Source organism: Panulirus ornatus, chromosome 47 (assembly GCF_036320965.1).
Source record: "Panulirus ornatus isolate Po-2019 chromosome 47, ASM3632096v1, whole genome shotgun sequence".
Taxonomy (NCBI): domain Eukaryota; kingdom Metazoa; phylum Arthropoda; class Malacostraca; order Decapoda; family Palinuridae; genus Panulirus; species Panulirus ornatus.
The window spans coordinates 21,223,274-21,242,938 of NC_092270.1; the positions used below are offsets into that span (position 1 = coordinate 21,223,274).

At 51.5% G+C, this 19,665-nt stretch overlaps 1 protein-coding gene and 1 long non-coding RNA gene across 2 annotated transcripts in view; one reads left to right on the top strand and one right to left on the bottom strand.

Moving 5' to 3' along the window:
- Window positions 1-19,665, top strand: part of LOC139763729 (uncharacterized) — an 81,896-nt gene that overhangs the window by 1,080 nt on the left and 61,151 nt on the right. The gene's annotated exons all lie outside the window — the stretch shown is intronic.
- Window positions 506-19,665, bottom strand: part of LOC139763664 (uncharacterized) — a 46,928-nt gene continuing 27,768 nt past the window's right edge. Inside the window, exons 2-3 of the mRNA XM_071689962.1 lie at window positions 9,771-9,968; window positions 506-8,303 (exon numbers count right to left, since the gene is read on the bottom strand). Of these exons, the coding sequence (XP_071546063.1) occupies window positions 4,095-8,303; window positions 9,771-9,968 (4,407 nt within the window). The 3' untranslated portion in view covers window positions 506-4,094. The remainder of the gene's footprint in view (window positions 8,304-9,770; window positions 9,969-19,665) is intronic.

Genomic DNA, 19,665 nt, shown 5'->3' on the forward strand with positions numbered 1-19,665 from the left:
TGAGGAATGGATGTATTCGTCTTGCTTTTGACATAGTGGTTGTTTGAACGGATGGCCGAGTGTCTTCACAACTTGTGAGTTGTGAGTTGTAGAAAAGTGTGTGTGTGTGTGTGTGTGTGTGGGTTGTGGTGGCCGGGTTAATGTGAGTTTGTGTTCGCCATTTATTTGTGCATATTAACTCTCCCACTTTGATGTAATTTTGTCCAGTTATGTGTAGACATGTTTTATTTCGTTTTCAATCTGAAATGTTTCCTTTACTTTGAACGTAGTATATATATATATATATATATATATATATATATATATATATATATATATATATATATATATATATATATATAGTGCTCATCTTTTATCCAATAGTTGAAATTTTGTTACAGAAATGATAGTGTCAGAATTTCGTAAGTGTTAGGGTAGTTTGAACGACAATTCACCATCGTAAATGAATATATTCGTTGATGGGTTAACGTACATTGCTGTGTAGGGAGTAATGGAAAAAAGAGAACATAATTTGTGGATTTTATTACAAAATTGTGTACATAAATAGAATTTTGAGCCTTCAAGACATGGTTATCATGGCTGTTTGATGTGGTAATTGTGGTAGGTTAGTACCACAGCTGCTGTGGCAGGTATTATGTCAGTACCACAGCTGCTGTGGCAGGTATTATGTCAGTACCACAGCTGCTGTGGCAGGTATTATGTCAGTACCACAGCTGCTGTGGCAGGTATTATGTCAGTACCACAGCTGCTGTGGCAGGTATTATGTCAGTACCACAGCTGCTGTGGCAGGTATTATGTCAGTACCACAGCTGCTGTGGAAGGTATTATGTCAGTACCACAGCTGTTGTGGGAAGTATTAGGCTTGTACCACAGCTGCTGTGGCAACTATTGTTGTGGCTTGTGCCAAAGCTGCTGTGGCAAGTATTAGGCTTGTGCCACAGCTGCTGTGGCAAGTATTAGGCTTGTGCCACAGCTGCTGTGGCAAGTATTAGGCTCGTGCCATAGCTGCTATGGCAAGTATCAGGTTCTTGCCACAGCTGCTGTGGCAAGTATTAGGCTCGTGCCACAGCTGCTGCGACAGCAGTGTTTGTACCACAGCCGCTGTGGCGACAGTGTCAGGTCCGCACCACAGTGGTCGTTGTGGCACTCGTGTTTCGTTCGCACCACAGCTGCTGTGGCGAGAGCGTCACGGCTGCAGCTGCTGTGGCAGCAGTGGGATGCACACGCCTGCCGTCCTGTGTTGTTGTTACCACGGACCGACATCATACACAGCAACACACGCGGGGAGAGAGGGGAGAAACACCCTCACGCTAACGTACACTTCTTTGTGGTCCAAAACAATCAGGCTCGCTTCCTTTGTCTTCAGTCAGGACTTATATATATATATATATATATATATATATATATATATATATATATATTCCTATGAGTCCACGGGGAAAATGAAACGCGAAAAGTTCCCAAGTGCACTTTCGTGTGATAATCACATCAACTGTTATATTTCTCTCTTGTGTCTCCCCTGATGATGTGATTATGACACGAAAGTGCACTTGGGAACTTTTCGTGTTTCATTTTCCCCGTGGACTCATAGGAATATCTTGATCACGCGCAAAATTGTGATCCTTTCCAATATATATATATATATATATATATATATATATATATATATATATATATATATATATATATATATATATATATTACATTAACAAAAGCTTTGCAAAGAACATCAGGGTTTCTGTGTTATTTTTCTTTTTAGAGAACTTGTATACCAGTTTTCAGAGAACTTCGGTGCGTGTCTTCTCACATTGGTCGCGTCTCCCGTCGCTCGGTTTGAACAGAGTCGAGAGAAAAATGATGCGTTTGACGCTACGCACAGACGGACGTAGGGTCTTTGTGGCCCAACGTGGTAGAGTGGACTGATGGTCTGTGTTCAGGAGAGGCGGGGGTGAGGTCCGTGGCGTCGCTGGAACATAGACACGGGCGCCAGGGCTCGGCTCCCCGCTGACGTTGTCCTCCACGCTGCTCAAGGCCAGCGACCCGCTACACCTTGAGCACGACCGTACGACCCTTGAGTACGACCGTACGACCCTTGAGCACGACGGTATGCGACCCTTGAGCACGACCGTGCGACCCTTGAACACGACGGTATACGACCCTTGAGCACGACCGTACGACCCTTGAGCACGACGGTATGCGACCCTTGAGCACGACGGTATGCGACCCTTGAGCACGACGGTACGACCCTTGAACACGACCGTAAGACCCTTGAGCACGACCGTACGACCCTTGAGCACGACGGTATGCGACCCTTGAGCACGACCGTGCGACCCTTGAGCACGACCCTACGGCCCTTGGGTACGACGGTATACGACCCTTGAACACGAAGGTATACGACCCTTGAGCACGACCGTACGGCCCTTGGGTATAACGGGGTCGGCCTTTGACCTGACCCTAGCTAGCTGGTTAAGTGCTAGGTCGTCATTACTCAAGGGTTTTACTGTCATACTCTCAAGGTTGTACCAATAACGCGTATGACAAACTGGCAGTTGTTACGTTGAAGTGCACCTGTCATATGCCAGGTGGTGGACGTCCCTGTCATATGCCAGGTGGTTGACGTCCCTGTCATATTGCCAGGTGGCTTTGATACCTGCCATATGACAGGTGGTCGACCTGTGTGTCATATGCCAGGTGACTGACATACCCCGATATGTATATATATACCATATGTCATATCTGGCATAAATCAGGTTTCCTGACATACCTGTCTTATGCCAGGTGGCTGCCATGCGCCCCAGGTGGCTGTCATGCGCCCCAGGTGGCTGCCATGCGCCCCAGGTGGCTGCCATGCGCCCCAGGTGGCTGACATATACGCCACATGCCCAGACGTTGACACAGACGAACGTGAAGAATATGGTCCAAAATGGTCAAAATAGAAGCTCAATAGAAAATAAGAGACAGGAGTATGATTCATATATCGTATATGTGTATGACCCACTTAACCCCAGTGCTATGTACATATGTAGGGCACAGTGGATGATTGACCTCGCTTGTACAAGGGGGGTCGAACCTTTCCCAGTGGCTGGTGCCCATGTGTTGTCCCCCACGTTCACAATAGGACTGGTATTAAAGGGGGAGGTGAATCATGTACCACCATTGGTTATGGATGACCAGAGTTCTTTGCTGGTCCTCACACACACACACACTCGCACACACACTCGCACAGACACTCGCACACACACTCGCACACACACTCGCACTGCTCTTTACTACAGTTAGTGAGCTCAGCTTCAGCTGGTAAAGTTATCTTCTTCTCCTGCAGATAGCGAGCCCATTATCTGGTGGTTATCTTGAGCGCGGATGCTAATCCTCAGGACGAGGTCATAGAATGACTCCATCTTGCCTTCCACACACTGTGGTTCATGTCTTTACTGATTCCGTCACACTCTCCATGTCCATCAGAAGACTCCGTCACACTCCCCCGTCCACCAAGAGACTCCGTCACACTCCCCCGTCCATCAGAAGACTCCATCACACTCCCCTGTCCATCAGAAGACTCCGTCACACTCCCCTGTCCACCAAGAGACTCCGTCACACATCCCTGTCCATCAGAAGAGTCCGTCACACTCCCCTGTCCATCAGAAGACTCCGTCACACATCCCTGTCCATCAGAAGACTCCGTCACACATCCCTGTCCATCAGAAGAGTCCGTCACACTCCCCTGTCCATCAGAAGACTCCGTCACACTCCTCCGTCCATCAGAAGACCACAGTTTTCCCTCAGGAAGGCCATGTACAGAGCAGGTCATGCTTCCCTTCCCCGGGTGTTGTGAACTGGGATGTGGACAGACGAGCCTGGAACATAACTGCCTCCTGCGTGTTGTTGTTATGGTGCCTTCCTGGTCGACCCCCACGCACAGATGGTGGACGATGGAGGAACTCCCAGCGGCCTTCTTCACCCATATGTATCTGGCACTTATACCCTCGTTGTCCAAAAGCCCCCACCTCACCCCTCTGTCTCATAACTTCCTGTGATCTGCATGTGTTCGTGTTCCTCTTACTTCTACAGCCGCTAACTCTACCGTGGACTGGAGCCTACTGCCCGGGGGTTGTGGGGCCTCTCGCTGTCTTCGGCGAAGGTCCCGTCCCGACCGCGCCCCTGGCGCTCCGGTGGTCGGCGGGCAATGACGACATGGTGGTGCGGACCAGGTCCCTCAGGGTCGACATTGCCGTCGCTTCTTGGTCTTCCAGGGGCTCGGGAGGAGGAGCCTCCTCCTCCTCCTCCTCTTCCTCTTCCTCCTCCTCCTGTGGGTCCTCGTGATCGTGGGTTCCTCCTGCGTCAGCTTCGTCGTCAGCGTCGTCGTCGTGGTTCTTGGTGGTGGTCTGAGGCGGTCTGACGGACCCGGCCTGTGGTTCACGCTTGGTCTTCTCGGAGATTCGAACTGTCGGGTTTGGTTCGCTCGAAGTTTCGTCCTCAGGTTCACTGTTGGGTTCAGCTTCGTCCTCAGGTTCACTGTTGGGTTCAGCTTCGTCCTCAGGTTCACTGTTGGGTTCAGCTTCGTCCTCAGGTTCACCGTTGGGTTCAGCTTCATCCTCTGGTTCACCGTTGGGTTCAGCTTCGTCCTCAAGTTCACTGTTGGGTTCAGCTTCGTCCTCAAGTTCACTGTTGGGTTCAGCTTCGTGTTCAGGGTCAGTTTCGGCTTCAGCGTCGTGTTCTTCTTCAGAATCTGCTTCAGGTTTAGGTTCTGGTTTCGCTTCGGGTTCAGAATTTGGTTCGGATTCGGGTTCAGACTTGGATTCCCCTTCAGAGTTCGACTCGGGTTCTGCTTCAGACTGAGATTGCGCTTTAGGATCATCCTGTTGTCCATGGTTGTCGTGTGCTACGTCTGTCTCCGGTGGATCTTTGGGTATCGTCTTATTTTCGCTGTCTCCTTCAGCTTCAGATTTTGATTCTGTTTCAGGTTCAGATTCTGGTTCCGTTTCAGGATGAGACTCGGAATCTGTTTCAGACTCGGACTCTGTTTTGGGTTCAGAGCCTAACTGCTTCTCGTTTTCTTCAGATTCTCCTCCTCCTCCTCCATTTTCTTCGTTCTTGGACGTAAGTTCGTCCTCAAGCTCAGAGTTGGCTTGTGCTTCAGGTTTTGAGTCCTGTTCATCTTCGTCAAGCTCAGAATGTGTACCTGATTTGAGTTTTGAGTCACGTTTGTCCTGGTCTTCACCAGCCAGCTCGGAGTGTGTCTCCTCCACCAGGGGCTCCGTGTTCAGCATCTCCATGTTCCGCGGGGATTTGAACTTGCACTCCTCCCCGTCAGTCGTGAAGACCCCCACCAGGTCTTCTGCCCTCTGGGGGTCTGGATGATCGTTCAGCTGGAGTTCATCTTCCAGTTTGTGTTCTGTCTGGGTGTTTGCGGAGGCCACAACCTCCTCCTCTTTGCCCTCAACTTCTTCCTCAGCCTCGGTGTCTGCGTCAGCTTTGGCATGGTCGTCTCCAGCGCTGGGATGATCTTTCGCCTCGGAGGCGTCGTCTCCAGTCATCTCCCGAGACTCCACCAGTCCAAATCCCTTGGCGTGTTTCTTCTCATGTTTTGGCTTGGTCTTGACTGGAGTCTTTGCTGCCGGGTCAGCTGTAGCGTCTGCCTCCACCCCTGGGCCCGGAGGGGAATCACGTTTGCCACTTTTGCTTTTGGTCTCAGGTCCGACGTGGCCCTGGGTTGCGTCGTCTTCGTCTTGGTCTTGCACAGCATCATCTGCCTGTGGTTCTTCCAGGGATCCTTCCTCTGACTGTGAGTCTACAGGAGGAAGCCATTGCGGATCTGAGACAGTGTCTTCGTGTGAGTGGTCTTCGTTGTTGTCATCTTCTGAGGAGTCTGCGTGGTCGGGTGTTGCTCCTTCTTCGTCCTCCTCCTCCTCCGATCCTGCTGACGGATGTGAGTTCTGTTCTCGCTCCACACCTTCAGGCGACTCCCGACTGGCAGCTTCATCGGATTCATGAGGTGACGGGTCTTCCGCTTGCGTCGTGAGGCTTTGCTCCCTCCCCCTCACAGCCAGGGGCTCCCTCATTACTTCAGGCGTGGCGTCGCGCCCCAACTGTATCCTCTTGTACTTGTTTTGTTGCACTGCTGTGGAGTCGACATGGTCTGTGCCCTTGTTGTCGTGCTCCACATCGTCTTCCTCCGACGTCACCGGAAACATGACGTATTCTTTGGTGTCCACGTCTTCGTCATCCGCCCCGCCATCTTCAGCCAGGGCCTCCGTGTCGGGGGCGTCCGTGGGGTTCTCCAGGCCCTCCGACGAACCCTCGTCGTCGTCCACCATGGCAACAATGGTCTTGTTCTTCACCATCACCTCCGACACGACGAAGTCGTTCGCCGTCACTTTCTCAGGACGACTAGAGAACGACTTGCCCCTGTTCCCACCGTCCTCGCGACTGTCCACTGCGTTCGACTCGCTGTCTGCCTCGCTGCTCGCCGCGTCAGAGTCGTCCTCGTAGTCACTGCTCTCCGACTCGGACGCAGAGTCTTCCTGTAGGGCGTCGAGCGCCGCCAGGGATGCCTTCATCTCCGGCGACTCCTTACAGTTGCAAGGCGTCGACCCGACTGTGGGGAACTGATACTGTCCCCCTGTGTCCCCGGGGACGTCCCCAGCCTCCGCCAGGGGTGAGTCCAGCACTGGGGACTGAGTCACCTCCTCCTCGTCCTCGTAGTCCTCCTGGTCAGCGACACTCAAGTCGTTGCTGCTTCTTAGGAGGATGTCGTCCATGACGTCGTCTGCGACGTCTTCTAAAGCAGCGTCCTCGACGGGCGGCTCCGTCGGGGGAGCGTCCTCGTCCACCGTCTCGTTGTGTTCTCTCTCCATCTCAAGGACAGCTTCTACGTTCGTGGCGTCCAGGTCCGCTTCGTCCTCGCTGTCTCGGCTGGTTCGGACGTCAGGATCGACTCGGGTCTCGATGTGCTCGCTCTCGCTGGCTACTTCGTCGGCCTCGCCGTCAGGAAGGACCTCCTCCAGTGCGTGGTTTTCGGTGTTCTCGCTCGAGTTCATCTCTGGATCAGCCTCGGCTTCAGTAGGCTCCTCGTCTTCTGCATCAGGTTCGTTTTCAAGTCCTGCTTCAGGTTCGCTCACAGGTCCTGCTTCAGGTTCGCTCACAGGTCCTGCTTCAGGTTCGTTTTCAGGTCCTGCTTCAGGTTCGTTTTCGGCTCCTGCTTCAGATTCGTTCTCAGGTCCTGCTTCAGGTTCGTTCTCAGGTTCTGCTTCAGGTTCGTTTTCAGCTCCTGCTTCAGGTTCGTTTTCAGGTCCTGCTTCAGGCTCGTTTTCAGGTCCTGCTTCAGGCTCGTTTTCAGGTTCTCCTTCGGGTTCAGGTTCTTCGGGTTCAGGTTCTCCTTCGGGTTCAGGTTGTCCTTCAGACTGTGCTTCAGTTTTAGGTTCCCCCTCTGGTTCGGGTTCCTCCTCAGGTTTAGGTTCATCATTAGGTTCAGGTTCTGTATGTCCTGCTTCAGAGTCTGCCTGAGGTTCGGGGGAAGGCTCGGCTTCAGACCCTGACTCAGCTTCAGGTTCAGTTTCTGCTGTTGTCTCGGGTTCACTTTCAGATTCTTTCTCAGGTGAAGGTTGCGGGTCAGCTTCAGGGCTAAGCTCAAGCTCAGGTGAAGTTTCGGCTTCAGCTTTCAGTTCCATTCCATCCCCCGTCTCGTGTTCCTCCGTTTCAGCCTCTGAAGTGGCTTCAGGACTGTCCTCACCTTCTGGTTCTTGTGTGTCATCAGACCTTGCTTCATTCTCTTGTTTGCCTTCAGAGAGGGAGTCATCTTGATTCTGAAGTCCTCCCTCCTCCTTCGTCTGTAGTTCATTTCCCGATTCTGCGTCGACTTCGTGGCCTCCGTCAGGGTTGTCCTCGTGTCCCACGTCTCCTTCAGCGTCCTGGCCATTGGCTGCTTCGTTCCCAGCCTCGTCTCCAGGGGCGTCTTGGGAAGCCACGTCCGTAGGATCCTGGGTTTCGTCGCTTGGCCCATCCGCTGGCGAGTCCTGCAGGAGCGTTGTGTCGTTCGCGACCGGTGGTTCCTCCCCAACTGCAGGATCGTCGTTCACTGGGGGTTCCTCCTCTGCCACAGGTTCCTCCTCCTCCTCTGCAGAACCGGGGTTCTCCTCGCCTACAGGATCTCCTGCAGGATCCTGGGTTTCAGGTGCCTCGCTGGCCGGGGATTTCTCTGCTGACGAAGGCTCCTCCTGAGTCAAAGTCTCGTCCTCGATGTCCTCTGCCGAGGTCTGGGTTGCTTCTCCCTGATCCCCAGCACGAGACAGCTCGTCCACTTCATCCTGCAGAAGTAACAGCAAAGTTCAAGTCTACAGAGGTTTGCTTTCGCTCGAGAAAGACTTCGACTCCATCAAAACCAATAGAGAATCTAGAGAGAGACTTGGCAAGTCGATGTGAGTAGGACTGAAAACAAGTTAGTCTTTGATTATTATGGGATTGAATTCCTTAGGAAAGGTTATTAAACGTGTGTGTGTGTGTGTGTGTGTGTGTGTGTGTTTGTGTGTGTGTGTGTGTGTGTGTGTGTGGTTGCGTGGGTTGTGTTGATGATGAACGTTTTGATTTTAATGGTAAGGGATCCTGCGAGCAGGCGATCGTGGACACGGACGATTGAGCGAAGACAGAACATGATTCTTGAAGGACATTAACTTGAAAACATGATTCATTTATAGTTACTCCTGGACCCAGTTTCCTTGAAAAAGGTCCTTCTGTTACCCAGATCCTTTCCAAAGGCTTATGGATAAGGATTTTCATATGTATCTGAGCCATTTACATGAAACTAGATGCGTAAATGTAAGAGAGAGACAAGGTTACAGATTCAAAATTTATACAAGAAGAATGTAAAGCGAGTCATGGGCAGAGATGGCCACGAAGGTAATGAGAGGGAGGTACAACGCGGTGAATGAAGACGTAAGGGAATACAGGAATTCCACGAAGAGTTTGAATGGGAATTAAATTCTTCCTGAAGAATAATGAATGGAGATAAGAAATAAGATTTGAAGTCTTGCAAAAATTATGGATTTGAACAAGAGAAAGTACAATTCATGATCAGAAATTTATGTAAAGAGTACATGAGAGAATAGTAAGGTGTGACGGAAGGAAATAAATGCAACTGAGGGAAGTTGTGGGTATGAACTGTGTTGTGGTAGACAAGGTTGTGATACTATTGCCGAAAATTGATGATCAGAACAAGTTAAGGAAATTCTTGATGTTGTCAAGTGGGAAGAGAAATGATGTATTCGTGTGGTGGGAGTTGGTGACGAGAGTCCAGGGGTGATGTTGGGCTGGATGAAGACATTACAGAGAAGGTGAGACGAGGAAAAGAGTGATGTGTGGAAAATGGGCAGTTGGCGAGGTAAAGCGAGGGTTTATGATGCGATAGAGAGTTTAAATAGAGACTTGGTGAATGAAGGTGACACAGCCTGGCATTAGCCATACACCAGGTGATTGAACGAGGCCATATGATGTCTCACAACACAGTCCATTATGTTGTTGTACATGAGAGTTAGAACGGGTTTGTGCGAGTGATTCCCGGGGGCACGCCACTTGTTACGTCTAACCATCCTCAGTCTCGCTTCTTAACCGCTGCCATATGTTTACGGCCCGTCAATCCATTTTCTAACCACTCTGCAGAGAACACCACGTACGCCACCTGTACCGCGTGACGTAACTTCTGCGAGTCGACGTTAACGTGGGACGTTACTGAATGCTTTACCATATGAAAGAAACCGAGAGACGTTGGCAAGACTTACTTCCGTGGGAGGCTGGTCAGGTTCCGACGAAGGTTTGGACGAGGTTCTCTTGCTCTTGGCTCCTCCCAGGTAGGAGGATACGAGGGACCTCCCGCTGCGTCGGACGTCCTGGGCTTCCTGCGTCTGCTGGAGGAACTCCGTTGGTGATTGTGGAGGACGCGCCAGCACGACAGCGACCCCCGCCGCCAGCAACACCACCTGAAAGGACAGCATCACTTTACAAGGGGACCCAGGCAAAGACACCGGAGTGGGGGTCTGGTACGTGGGTGATCATGGGTGAACCCAGAGGGCATGGAAGGTCACGAGGATGGGGCACAGTGGGAGAAGGGCTTGATGGGAATATCGTCCATCAGGATAGACGAGGCAGGAAGGGAACCGTGCGTGAGAGAGAGACACCCATTAACAAGCTGTCGTAACCTAATGGGTTTGACCCAACCCATTAATTGTAAGAAGGTGATGTATTATGATGAGTTTGACCCAACCATTAACTGTAAGAGGGTGATGTATTATGATGGGTCTGACCCAACCCATTAACTGTAAGAAGGTGATGTATTATGATGGGTCTGACCCATCCATTAACTGTAAGAGGGTGATGTATTATGATGGGTTTGACCCAATCCATTAACTGTAAGAAGGTGATGTATTATGATGGGTTTGACCCATCCATTAACTGTAAGAGGGTGGTATTATTATAATGGGTTGGTCCACTTACCTCGAGGTTTTCATGATAGGGACAATGTCGTGTGGTATACGTAAGAACACAGGTATAACACCTGAAGCTAGGTCTTCAGCGATATGTCGGTTAGACTCGGTATGGTGTTCGAATATGTCGGCTGGTATGACAGACATACCCGGGGTCTAAAACGCCTCTGCTTTCCTTGGGTCTAGTTATGGTAATTGATTGATTAGGGAAACAGACGACCTCATTTCACTGTAATGACCAGCAACATTTAGTTTGTACCAGTTGTTAACAGTGGTTAAGAAGACGATAGATTGCAACCGTGTTGAGTTGCTTAGTGTTCCACAAAACACATGTGTGTCCCCAAGAAACACCTGTGTCCCTGGCAATACATGTGTTCCACACAACACCTGTGTTCTATGCAATACCCTTGCCGCAGGCAACACATGTCCACACACACTCCTCACGAGTCCCTGATGATGCAGATAATGTTAATTAACTAATCAAATCCTCTGATAATGAGGCAATAAAGATTAGGTAATTTCCCGAACCGCACTCCAGGTATTGAGCCGCCATATTGGTGTTCTATTTGGACATATTTCGTCTGCCATGAAGGGATGTTACAACCCCGCCATATTACCATCATTGGAGTCCACCTTTTCTTTCATTTCCCGGCTGATGCTTTCTCTCTTGCACGCTTCTTTCATCTTGGTTCCTTCCTTCCCTCTCCCTCAGTGCCTGATATTGGTGGGAAGGCGAGCTGAGCTGCCAGAGCTGGGGGGAGGAGGGGAGGGGGGGTGATAACAAGGCCTCCTTCATCGACTTCTTCATTTTACAGCTGACACACACGCTCGAACCGGCCCTGGCTGGGACCTGGGGTTGTGGACCCGCCCTGGCTGGGACCTGGGGTTGTGGACCCGCCCTGGCTGGGACCTGGGGTTGTGGACCCGCCCTGGCTGGGACCTGGGGTTGTGGACCCGCCCTGGCTGGGACCTGGGGTTGTGGACCCGCCCTGGCTGGGACCTGGAGTTGTGGGCCCGCCCTGGCTGGGACCTTGGGTTGTGGACCTGCCCTGGCTGGGACCAGGGGTTGTGGACCCGCCCTGGCTGGGACCAGGGGTTGTGGACCCGCCCTGGCTGGGACCTGGGGTTGTGGACCCGCCCTGGCTGGGACCTGGGGTTGTGGACCCGCCCTGGCTGGGACCTGGGGTTGTGGACCCGCCCTGGCTGGGACCTGGGGTTGTGGACCCGCCCTGGCTGGGACCTGGGGTTGTGGACCCGCCCTGGCTGGGACCTGGGGTTGTGGACCCGCCCTGGCTGGGACCTGGGGTTGTGGACCCGCCCTGGCTGGGACCTGGAGTTGTGGGCCCGCCCTGGCTGGGACCTTGGGTTGTGGACCTGCCCTGGCTGGGACCAGGGGTTGTGGACCCGCCCTGGCTGGGACCAGGGGTTGTGGACCCGCCCTGGCTGGGACCTGGGGTTGTGGACCCGCCCTGGCTGGGACCTGGGGTTGTGGACCCGCCCTGGCTGGGACCTGGGGTTGTGGACCCGCCCTGGCTGGGACCTGGGGTTGTGGACCCGCCCTGGCTGGGACCTGGGGTTGTGGACCCGCCCTGGCTGGGACCTGGAGTTGTGGGCCCGCCCTGGCTGGGACCTCGGGTTGTGGACCTGCCCTGGCTGGGACCAGGGGTTGTGGACCCGCCCTGGCTGGGACCAGGGGTTGTGGACCCGCCCTGGCTGGGATCTGGGGTTGTGGACCCGCCCTGGCTGGGACCTGGGGTTGTGGACCCGCCCTGGCTGGGACATGATGCTGACGCAGTGTATTTTTTGTTAGGTCTGAAGATGTAAGGAAGTGTCATAGTGTTTGCTGGCTGGTTAGGTGATTTGACGTGGCCACCTAAAAATCCTTCTGTGGGGTTCAGGTGGCCCCCCCCCCCTCCTCAGGTTTAGGTTACAGGGGGTTCACCCGTCCCCTTAACTCTGGGGTTCACCTGTCCCCTTAACTCTGGGGTTCACTCACCACCTACCCTACTGTACCTGCTCTTGTTCCTACACTCGACAGCAAGTTAGGACCGTCAAACTCCCAATCTCTGAGGTACTTCAAAAACTAATTTCTCTTTCATTTGAGCACAAAAGTGATGCGTTAGGAGCCATGACTGTCATTCATTCATATATATATATATATATATATATATATATATATATATATATATATATATATATATATATATATATATATATATATATTGATTATTGTTATCAAAAAATTCTCCCACAGTAGACTCAGTTATATCAAACTTCATGTTAAACACTGTGACTCATGTTACACTGCCATATACCTTGACCCACATCCAGCTCTTCACTACAAATGCCCACACTTCTGGAGACTTGCCAGCGCACTACCTATCCTGGAACTCCCCTTCCTCTTACTGCCCTGAACCTCATCTGTCTCCGATATCTAGTATCTTTGAATTCTCATCCAGAACAGAGTCATGCAGAATCTATTGCTCTTACCTACCCACAACATTGCGGTAGACCAAGTCACTCCACCACCACACTCTGCACACAACACACAACACATCTGATTGCCTTCAACCACACACCGTCCCCCTCCCGTACGATACAAGTGGCAATTGACATCAACGAAGCATTTGACGCTGTGCTCTGGGATGTCTTTTCACCAAAGATACTTGAGAACATCCTGCAAAATAAACACAGAAAGTGGTTGGCTGACTTTATAGCCGGCCGCCATGCAACGATCGCTCGCAAATACTTCATCGCTAAAACCATAAGGTCATCAGTGGAGTTTCCAAGGAACAGATCTCTCTCTCCAACCCTTCTCAGTCTCCCTTTACATGACCTTCCATCACCACCTTCACCACTGCATGAAAGTCTTGTCATGTGCAGACAACCATGATAAACTCACACCACAGCACCCACTCACAACACCCAAGCCACCACCATCATGCAATACTAGATCACATCTGCCACAGTGGCTCGCCACAACAGATTGTCTTCCGTGGCCATTTTAACCCGAGACAGACACGAGTCCAATCCGTACCTTCATGTCACCTTGAATAGACAGTTGTTTCCTCTTAGCCAAACTCAACTGATTCCAGCCATCACATTGGACACTGACATTCATCTCCACACCTCAGACAACAGCACAAACAAGGCAAACAAAATACCGTCGGGAGAAAGAACCTCATAGTGTCTTCCACAAACAATACACCTCTGTTCCAAAGTACGCCTCACCTGCTTGGTCATCCACCCCGCCAGAAGCAAATACAAGAAAGCTGTACACAACAAAACAGAGCACTCACAACAGTCATTGGCACCTTAGTAGTGAGAAATACGCATAACCTCTCCACTGAAACATATACACACCGAACTGACCCGATAGCCATCAAACACCGCCTTCCCTCTTTCAGTTTTTAACACCTGACCATAAGGCCATCCACCCACCTGAAAACCACACTCCCCAGACATATGCGGGCTACACTTTCTCCGTCTGCTGTGCTGGACATCACCCATTCCTTCAACGTTACTAACACCAGTTCAACATTACCACAAGATCACACTCACGCCTACGATGCAGAGTCCAGACTCTCACAGACAAATTAAACCAACACCATAATTGACCTGTGTCCCGCCCAGTGGACGTAGCTGGCTTCCTAAGCGCTGCCAGGGTTCCATAAAAGGGGGAGACCGGGCCAGGATATACATATCAATATAAGGAGTTTGTCGTGTCCTTCACCTTAAGCAAAACCAACTCTGGGATCACATTTACCACACGTCCGTGAAGGTCTACCACAACCACCACACACACACACACACGCAACCCAGCCCGGCCAGTGTGGTAGACAACGCACCGTTTTCTTCCCTGGTTTGAGGTCACTCGCGATCATGTAGCTTAACTTTGACCATAACATGAAAGATCTGTATTACACCATCATTAAGCTTTGCGCAGGTGTTGCCCGGCATCTGGGGAATTTGAGGGTTTGAGACGCATGTGTGGATGGAACCAAGATGAGAATATGACGCTACCTCGCTAACGCGGGAGACAGCGACAAAGTATAATCAATATAAATACGTAGACGCAAATACACGCATGACCTTCTGTTTCGACTACTATAACATTTATAGTAAAGGTTAAACTTGCAACTTATCCAGGCTCATAACTTGAAGACAATTCCACCATTGTGCCATAAAAAAAAGGCACAAATTTGTGCTATTTTTCCATGCATCATTCCCAGCCCTTCACCTCACTGGCAGCCATTCTGCTCGCTGAAGACAACATAGAATGGTGGACATTTTAACATTCGACTCAATATGGAAGTAAATTCCATGCTTCATGAGTTTCCCTGAGCTTTATGTAAATACTCCGTCTTACTAGCAAGGCTCCTGCTATGTGGAGGATAATCCATGGGTTATGCAAGTCCTTCTCCGATCAATGTAAATACGAAAATATTAGAAGAGTGACTCGCCATCCCCGGGAGCCCGCGCGGTATGTGTGCAATTACAGAAGCGAATCACGCAATGGCAACACTCCCCCCCCCCACCACCTCGGAGGAAGGCAGTGGTAAAACACAAAAGCAGTTTGGGCTCAATACATCTTACGTAAGCAGTGAGTCAGTAGCCCTTGTCGCATGTCCCTTCCTTCCGTAATCAACAGAAATACGTTAACATTCTGCTTTCCTTTCTATTTCCGTCGTTTTTTTGGGGTAAAAATAGCGTATTGCCCGCGGTGTGTTGTGTTTACCGCCATCACCTTGACCGTCATGACAACACACAAACACACACAAACACACAAACACACAAGCAAAACAACTTGTAACGGTGTAATGGTCCGGGGTGGCGGACGTGTGTTTGGTAACCACGACACCTTAATCATATTAAGTAGTATATAGTTGTATCTCTCAACGGAATGTAAGATAAGAGCGGTGTAGCAGTATGCTGGTATGTGGAGCCGTGGCAGACATGTCCAATTTGTTTATGGAGAAAGTTTGGGGCGAATATTGACGATACGGTACGAGATCCTGGGCCATGGATAGTGTTTATTACTCCCGTGTGTGTGTGTGTGTGTGTGTGTGTGTGTTGCGTAGAGTTTTTCACTTGTGTTGCCTTATCTTGTATATATGTACTATGTATTTACTCTTGTATATATCTAAAGAACATTAAGAGCCACTTAAGAACATACTTAGGTTTCGGCGAACTTAGGCATATGGAGGTTGTAAATTTTGTGGGTGTTTTTCTACGTCTGGTAGCGCGGGGGGGAAGCAGTAGCATGTTCTGCCGGTCGCCCGGAAATCGTGTCGTACTGGAAGAGATCGTACTGAGCGAGGGGTCTCTCTCTCTCTCTCTCTCTCTCTCTCTCTCTCTCTCTCTCTCTCTCCTTGTCCGTCTCAAATTTCGTGTCCACGAGAGCAACATCTTGTTATTCAATTTTTTTTTTTTTAAGTGTCACTAACAAGCCACCTTGATGGTCGTTGACCTTAAAGCTTGCTGTGTTGTTACAATCTAACCCAAATTATCTTCCACACTTGATCATTTATCAGTTAATGGTAATTTGACAGTACAGTAATGATCAGCTTCTGTAGTACATTATTATAACTATATCTCTTCCGTCATAGACCATCGGGTTTTGTTAACAAGCACTGCCATGTACTCCAGAATAGGTCAAGCCCCATTGACCTTTGACCTGCCTGACGTAATCCCTTACGGCCTTGTCCCATCGTCTTAAAGTCTCCACAGTGCTGGCAACCCTCGTTTCGTAGGTCATCGATTGGCGTGGCCAATTGGACCCGGTCGTACCACCGTGGTGGTCAGGGTGAGGGGAGAAATGTGTACCGTAATTCCCCTGTTGGCTCCTTGAACACGACGGTACGACCCTTGAGCACGACGGTACGACCCTTGAACACGACGGTACGACCCTTGAGAACGACGGTACGACCCTTGAGTACGACGGTACGACCCTTGAGCACGACGGTATGACCTTTGAGCACGACGGTATGACCTTTGAACACGACGGTACGACCCTTGAACACGACGGTACGACCCTTGAACACGCCGGTACGACCCTTGAGCACGACGGTACGACCCTTGAGCACGACGTTACGACCTTTGAGCACGACGGTACGACCCTTGAGCACGACGGTACGACCCTTGAGCACGACGTTACGACCCTTGAACACGACGGTATACGACCTTGAGCACGACGTTACGACCTTGAGCACGACGGTACGACCCTTGATCACGACTGTACGACCCTTGAGTACGACGGTACGACCCTTGAGTACGACGGTACGACCTTGAACACGACGGTACGACCTTGAACACGACGGTACGACCCTTGAGCACGACGTACGACCCTTGAGCACGACGGTATACGACCTTGAGCACGACGTTACGACCCTTGAGTACGACGGTACGACCCTTGAACACGACGGTATACGACCTTGAGCACGACGTTACGACCTTGAGCACGACGGTACGACCTTGAACACGACGGTACGACCCTTGAGTACGACGGTACGACCTTAGACACGACCGTATGACCCTTGAGCACGACGTTACGACCCTTGAACACGACGGTATACGACCCTTGAACACGACGGTATACGACCCTTGAACACGACGGTATACGACCTTGAGCACGACGGTATACGACCCTTGAACACGACGGTATACGACCCTTGAACACGACGGTATACGACCCTTGAACACGACGGTATACGACCCTTGAGCACGACGGTATACGACCTTGAGCACGACGGTATACGACCTTGAGCACGACGTTACGACCCTTGAGTACGACGGTACGACCTTGAACACGACGGTATACGACCTTGAGCACGGACGGTACGACCCTTGAGCACGACGTTACGACCCTTGAGCACGACGTTACGACCTTGAGCACGACGGTATACGACCCTTGAACACGACGGTACGACCCTTGAGTACGACGGTACGACCCTTGAGCACGACGTTACGACCCTTGAACACGCCGGTACGACCCTTGATCACGACTGTACGACCCTTGAGTACGACGGTACGACCTTGAACACGACGGTATACGACCCTTGAACACGACGGTACGACCCTTGAACACGACGGTACGACCTTGAACACGACGGTATACGACCCTTGAACACGACGGTATACGACCCTTGAACACGACGGTACGACCCTTGAGAACGACGGTACGACCCTTGAGCACGACGTTACGACCTTGAGCACGACGGTATACGACCCTTGAACACGACGGTACGACCTTGAACACGACGGTACGACCTTGAACACGACGGTACGACCCTTGAGAACGACGGTACGACCCTTGAGAACGACGGTACGACCCTTGAGAACGACGGTACGACCCTTGAGAACGACGGTACGACCCTTGAGAACGACGGTACGACCCTTGAGCACGACGTTACGACCTTGAGCACGACGGTATACGACCCTTGAACACGACGGTATACGACCCTTGAGCACGACGGTACGACCTTGAACACGACGGTACGACCTTGAACACGACGGTACGACCTTGAACACGACGGTACGACCTTAGACACGACCGTATGACCCTTGAGCACGACGTTACGACCCTTGAGTACGACGGTACGACCCTTGAACACGCCGGTACGACCCTTGAGCACGACGGTATACGACCTTGAGCACGGACGGTACGACCCTTGAGCACGACGGTATACGACCTTGAGCACGACGGTACGACCTTGAACACGACGGTACGACCCTTGAGAACGACGGTACGACCCTTGAGCACGACGGTACGACCCTTGAACACGACGGTACGACCCTTGAGCACGACGTTACGACCTTGAGCACGACGGTATACGACCTTGAGCACGACGGTATACGACCTTGAGCACGACGTTACGACCCTTGAGTACGACGGTACGACCCTTGATCACGACTGTACGACCCTTGAACACGACGGTACGACCTTAGACACGACCGTATGACCCTTGAACACGACGGTATACGACCCTTGAGCACGACGGTACGACCCTTGAGCACGACGGTACGACCCTTGAACACGACGGTATACGACCCTTGAACACGACGGTACGACCCTTGAACACGACGGTACGACCTTAGACACGACCGTATGACCCTTGAGCACGACGGTACGACCCTTGAGCACGACTACGATTCTTGAACACGACTGTACGACCATTGAACACGACGACACGACCCTTGAGCAGGACGGTACGACCCTTGAGCACGACAGTACGACCCTTGAGCACGACGTTACGACCCTTGAACACAACGATACGACCCTTGATCACGACTGTACGACCCTTGAGTACGACGGTACGACCCTTGATCACTACTGTACGACCCTTGAGTACGACGGTACGACCCTTGAGCACGACGGTACGACCCTTGGATATGATATGATGGCCTGGACGACTGCCGGGTTGGGGTGGGTGATTGGGTGGGGAGGGGGACGATTGGTGGGGTGTGGGGGGGGTCGTGGTGGACGTAGCGATAGATAGAGATTTAAAGTAATTATCGGTCACTTCCTGTTGACGACCCCCCCCCCCCCCCCAAGGCCTTGACTCAAGCCAGGTCTGTACAGGTCGCCAGGTTAAACCTTCACAGGTCACCAGGCCACACCCCCACAGGTCACCAGGCTAAACCATCACAGGTCACCAGGCCACACCCCCACATGTCACCAGGCCAAACCATCACAGGTCTTAGTGCCAGATGACCACAGGTCACCAGGTTAAACCTTCACAGGTCACCAGGCCACACCCCCACAGGTCACCAGGCCAAACCATCACAGGTCACTAAGCCAGATGACCACAGGTCACCAGGATGAACCCCCCCCCCCCGCGCGAGGTCAGAGAACATGACCCCCGCTGTGAGAGGGAACCCCACACCAGCGCCGGCGGTAGAACCGAGGCCCTGGGACCTGACCCCCCTCACCACGTAGGCACTGTAGACTGTAAGGGGGAATGAAAGAACTGGGAAGGAAGAAAGAAATAAGAAGTTACTGAATGAAGTCACAGACGGAGAAGGGAATTAGAATATTAATTATTTTATTTTGCTTTGTCGCTGTCTCCCGCGTTAGCGAGGTAGCGCAAGGAAACAGACGAAAGAAATGGCCCAACCCACCCACATACACATGTATATACATACGTCCACACACGCAAATATACATACCTATACATCTCAACGTATACATATA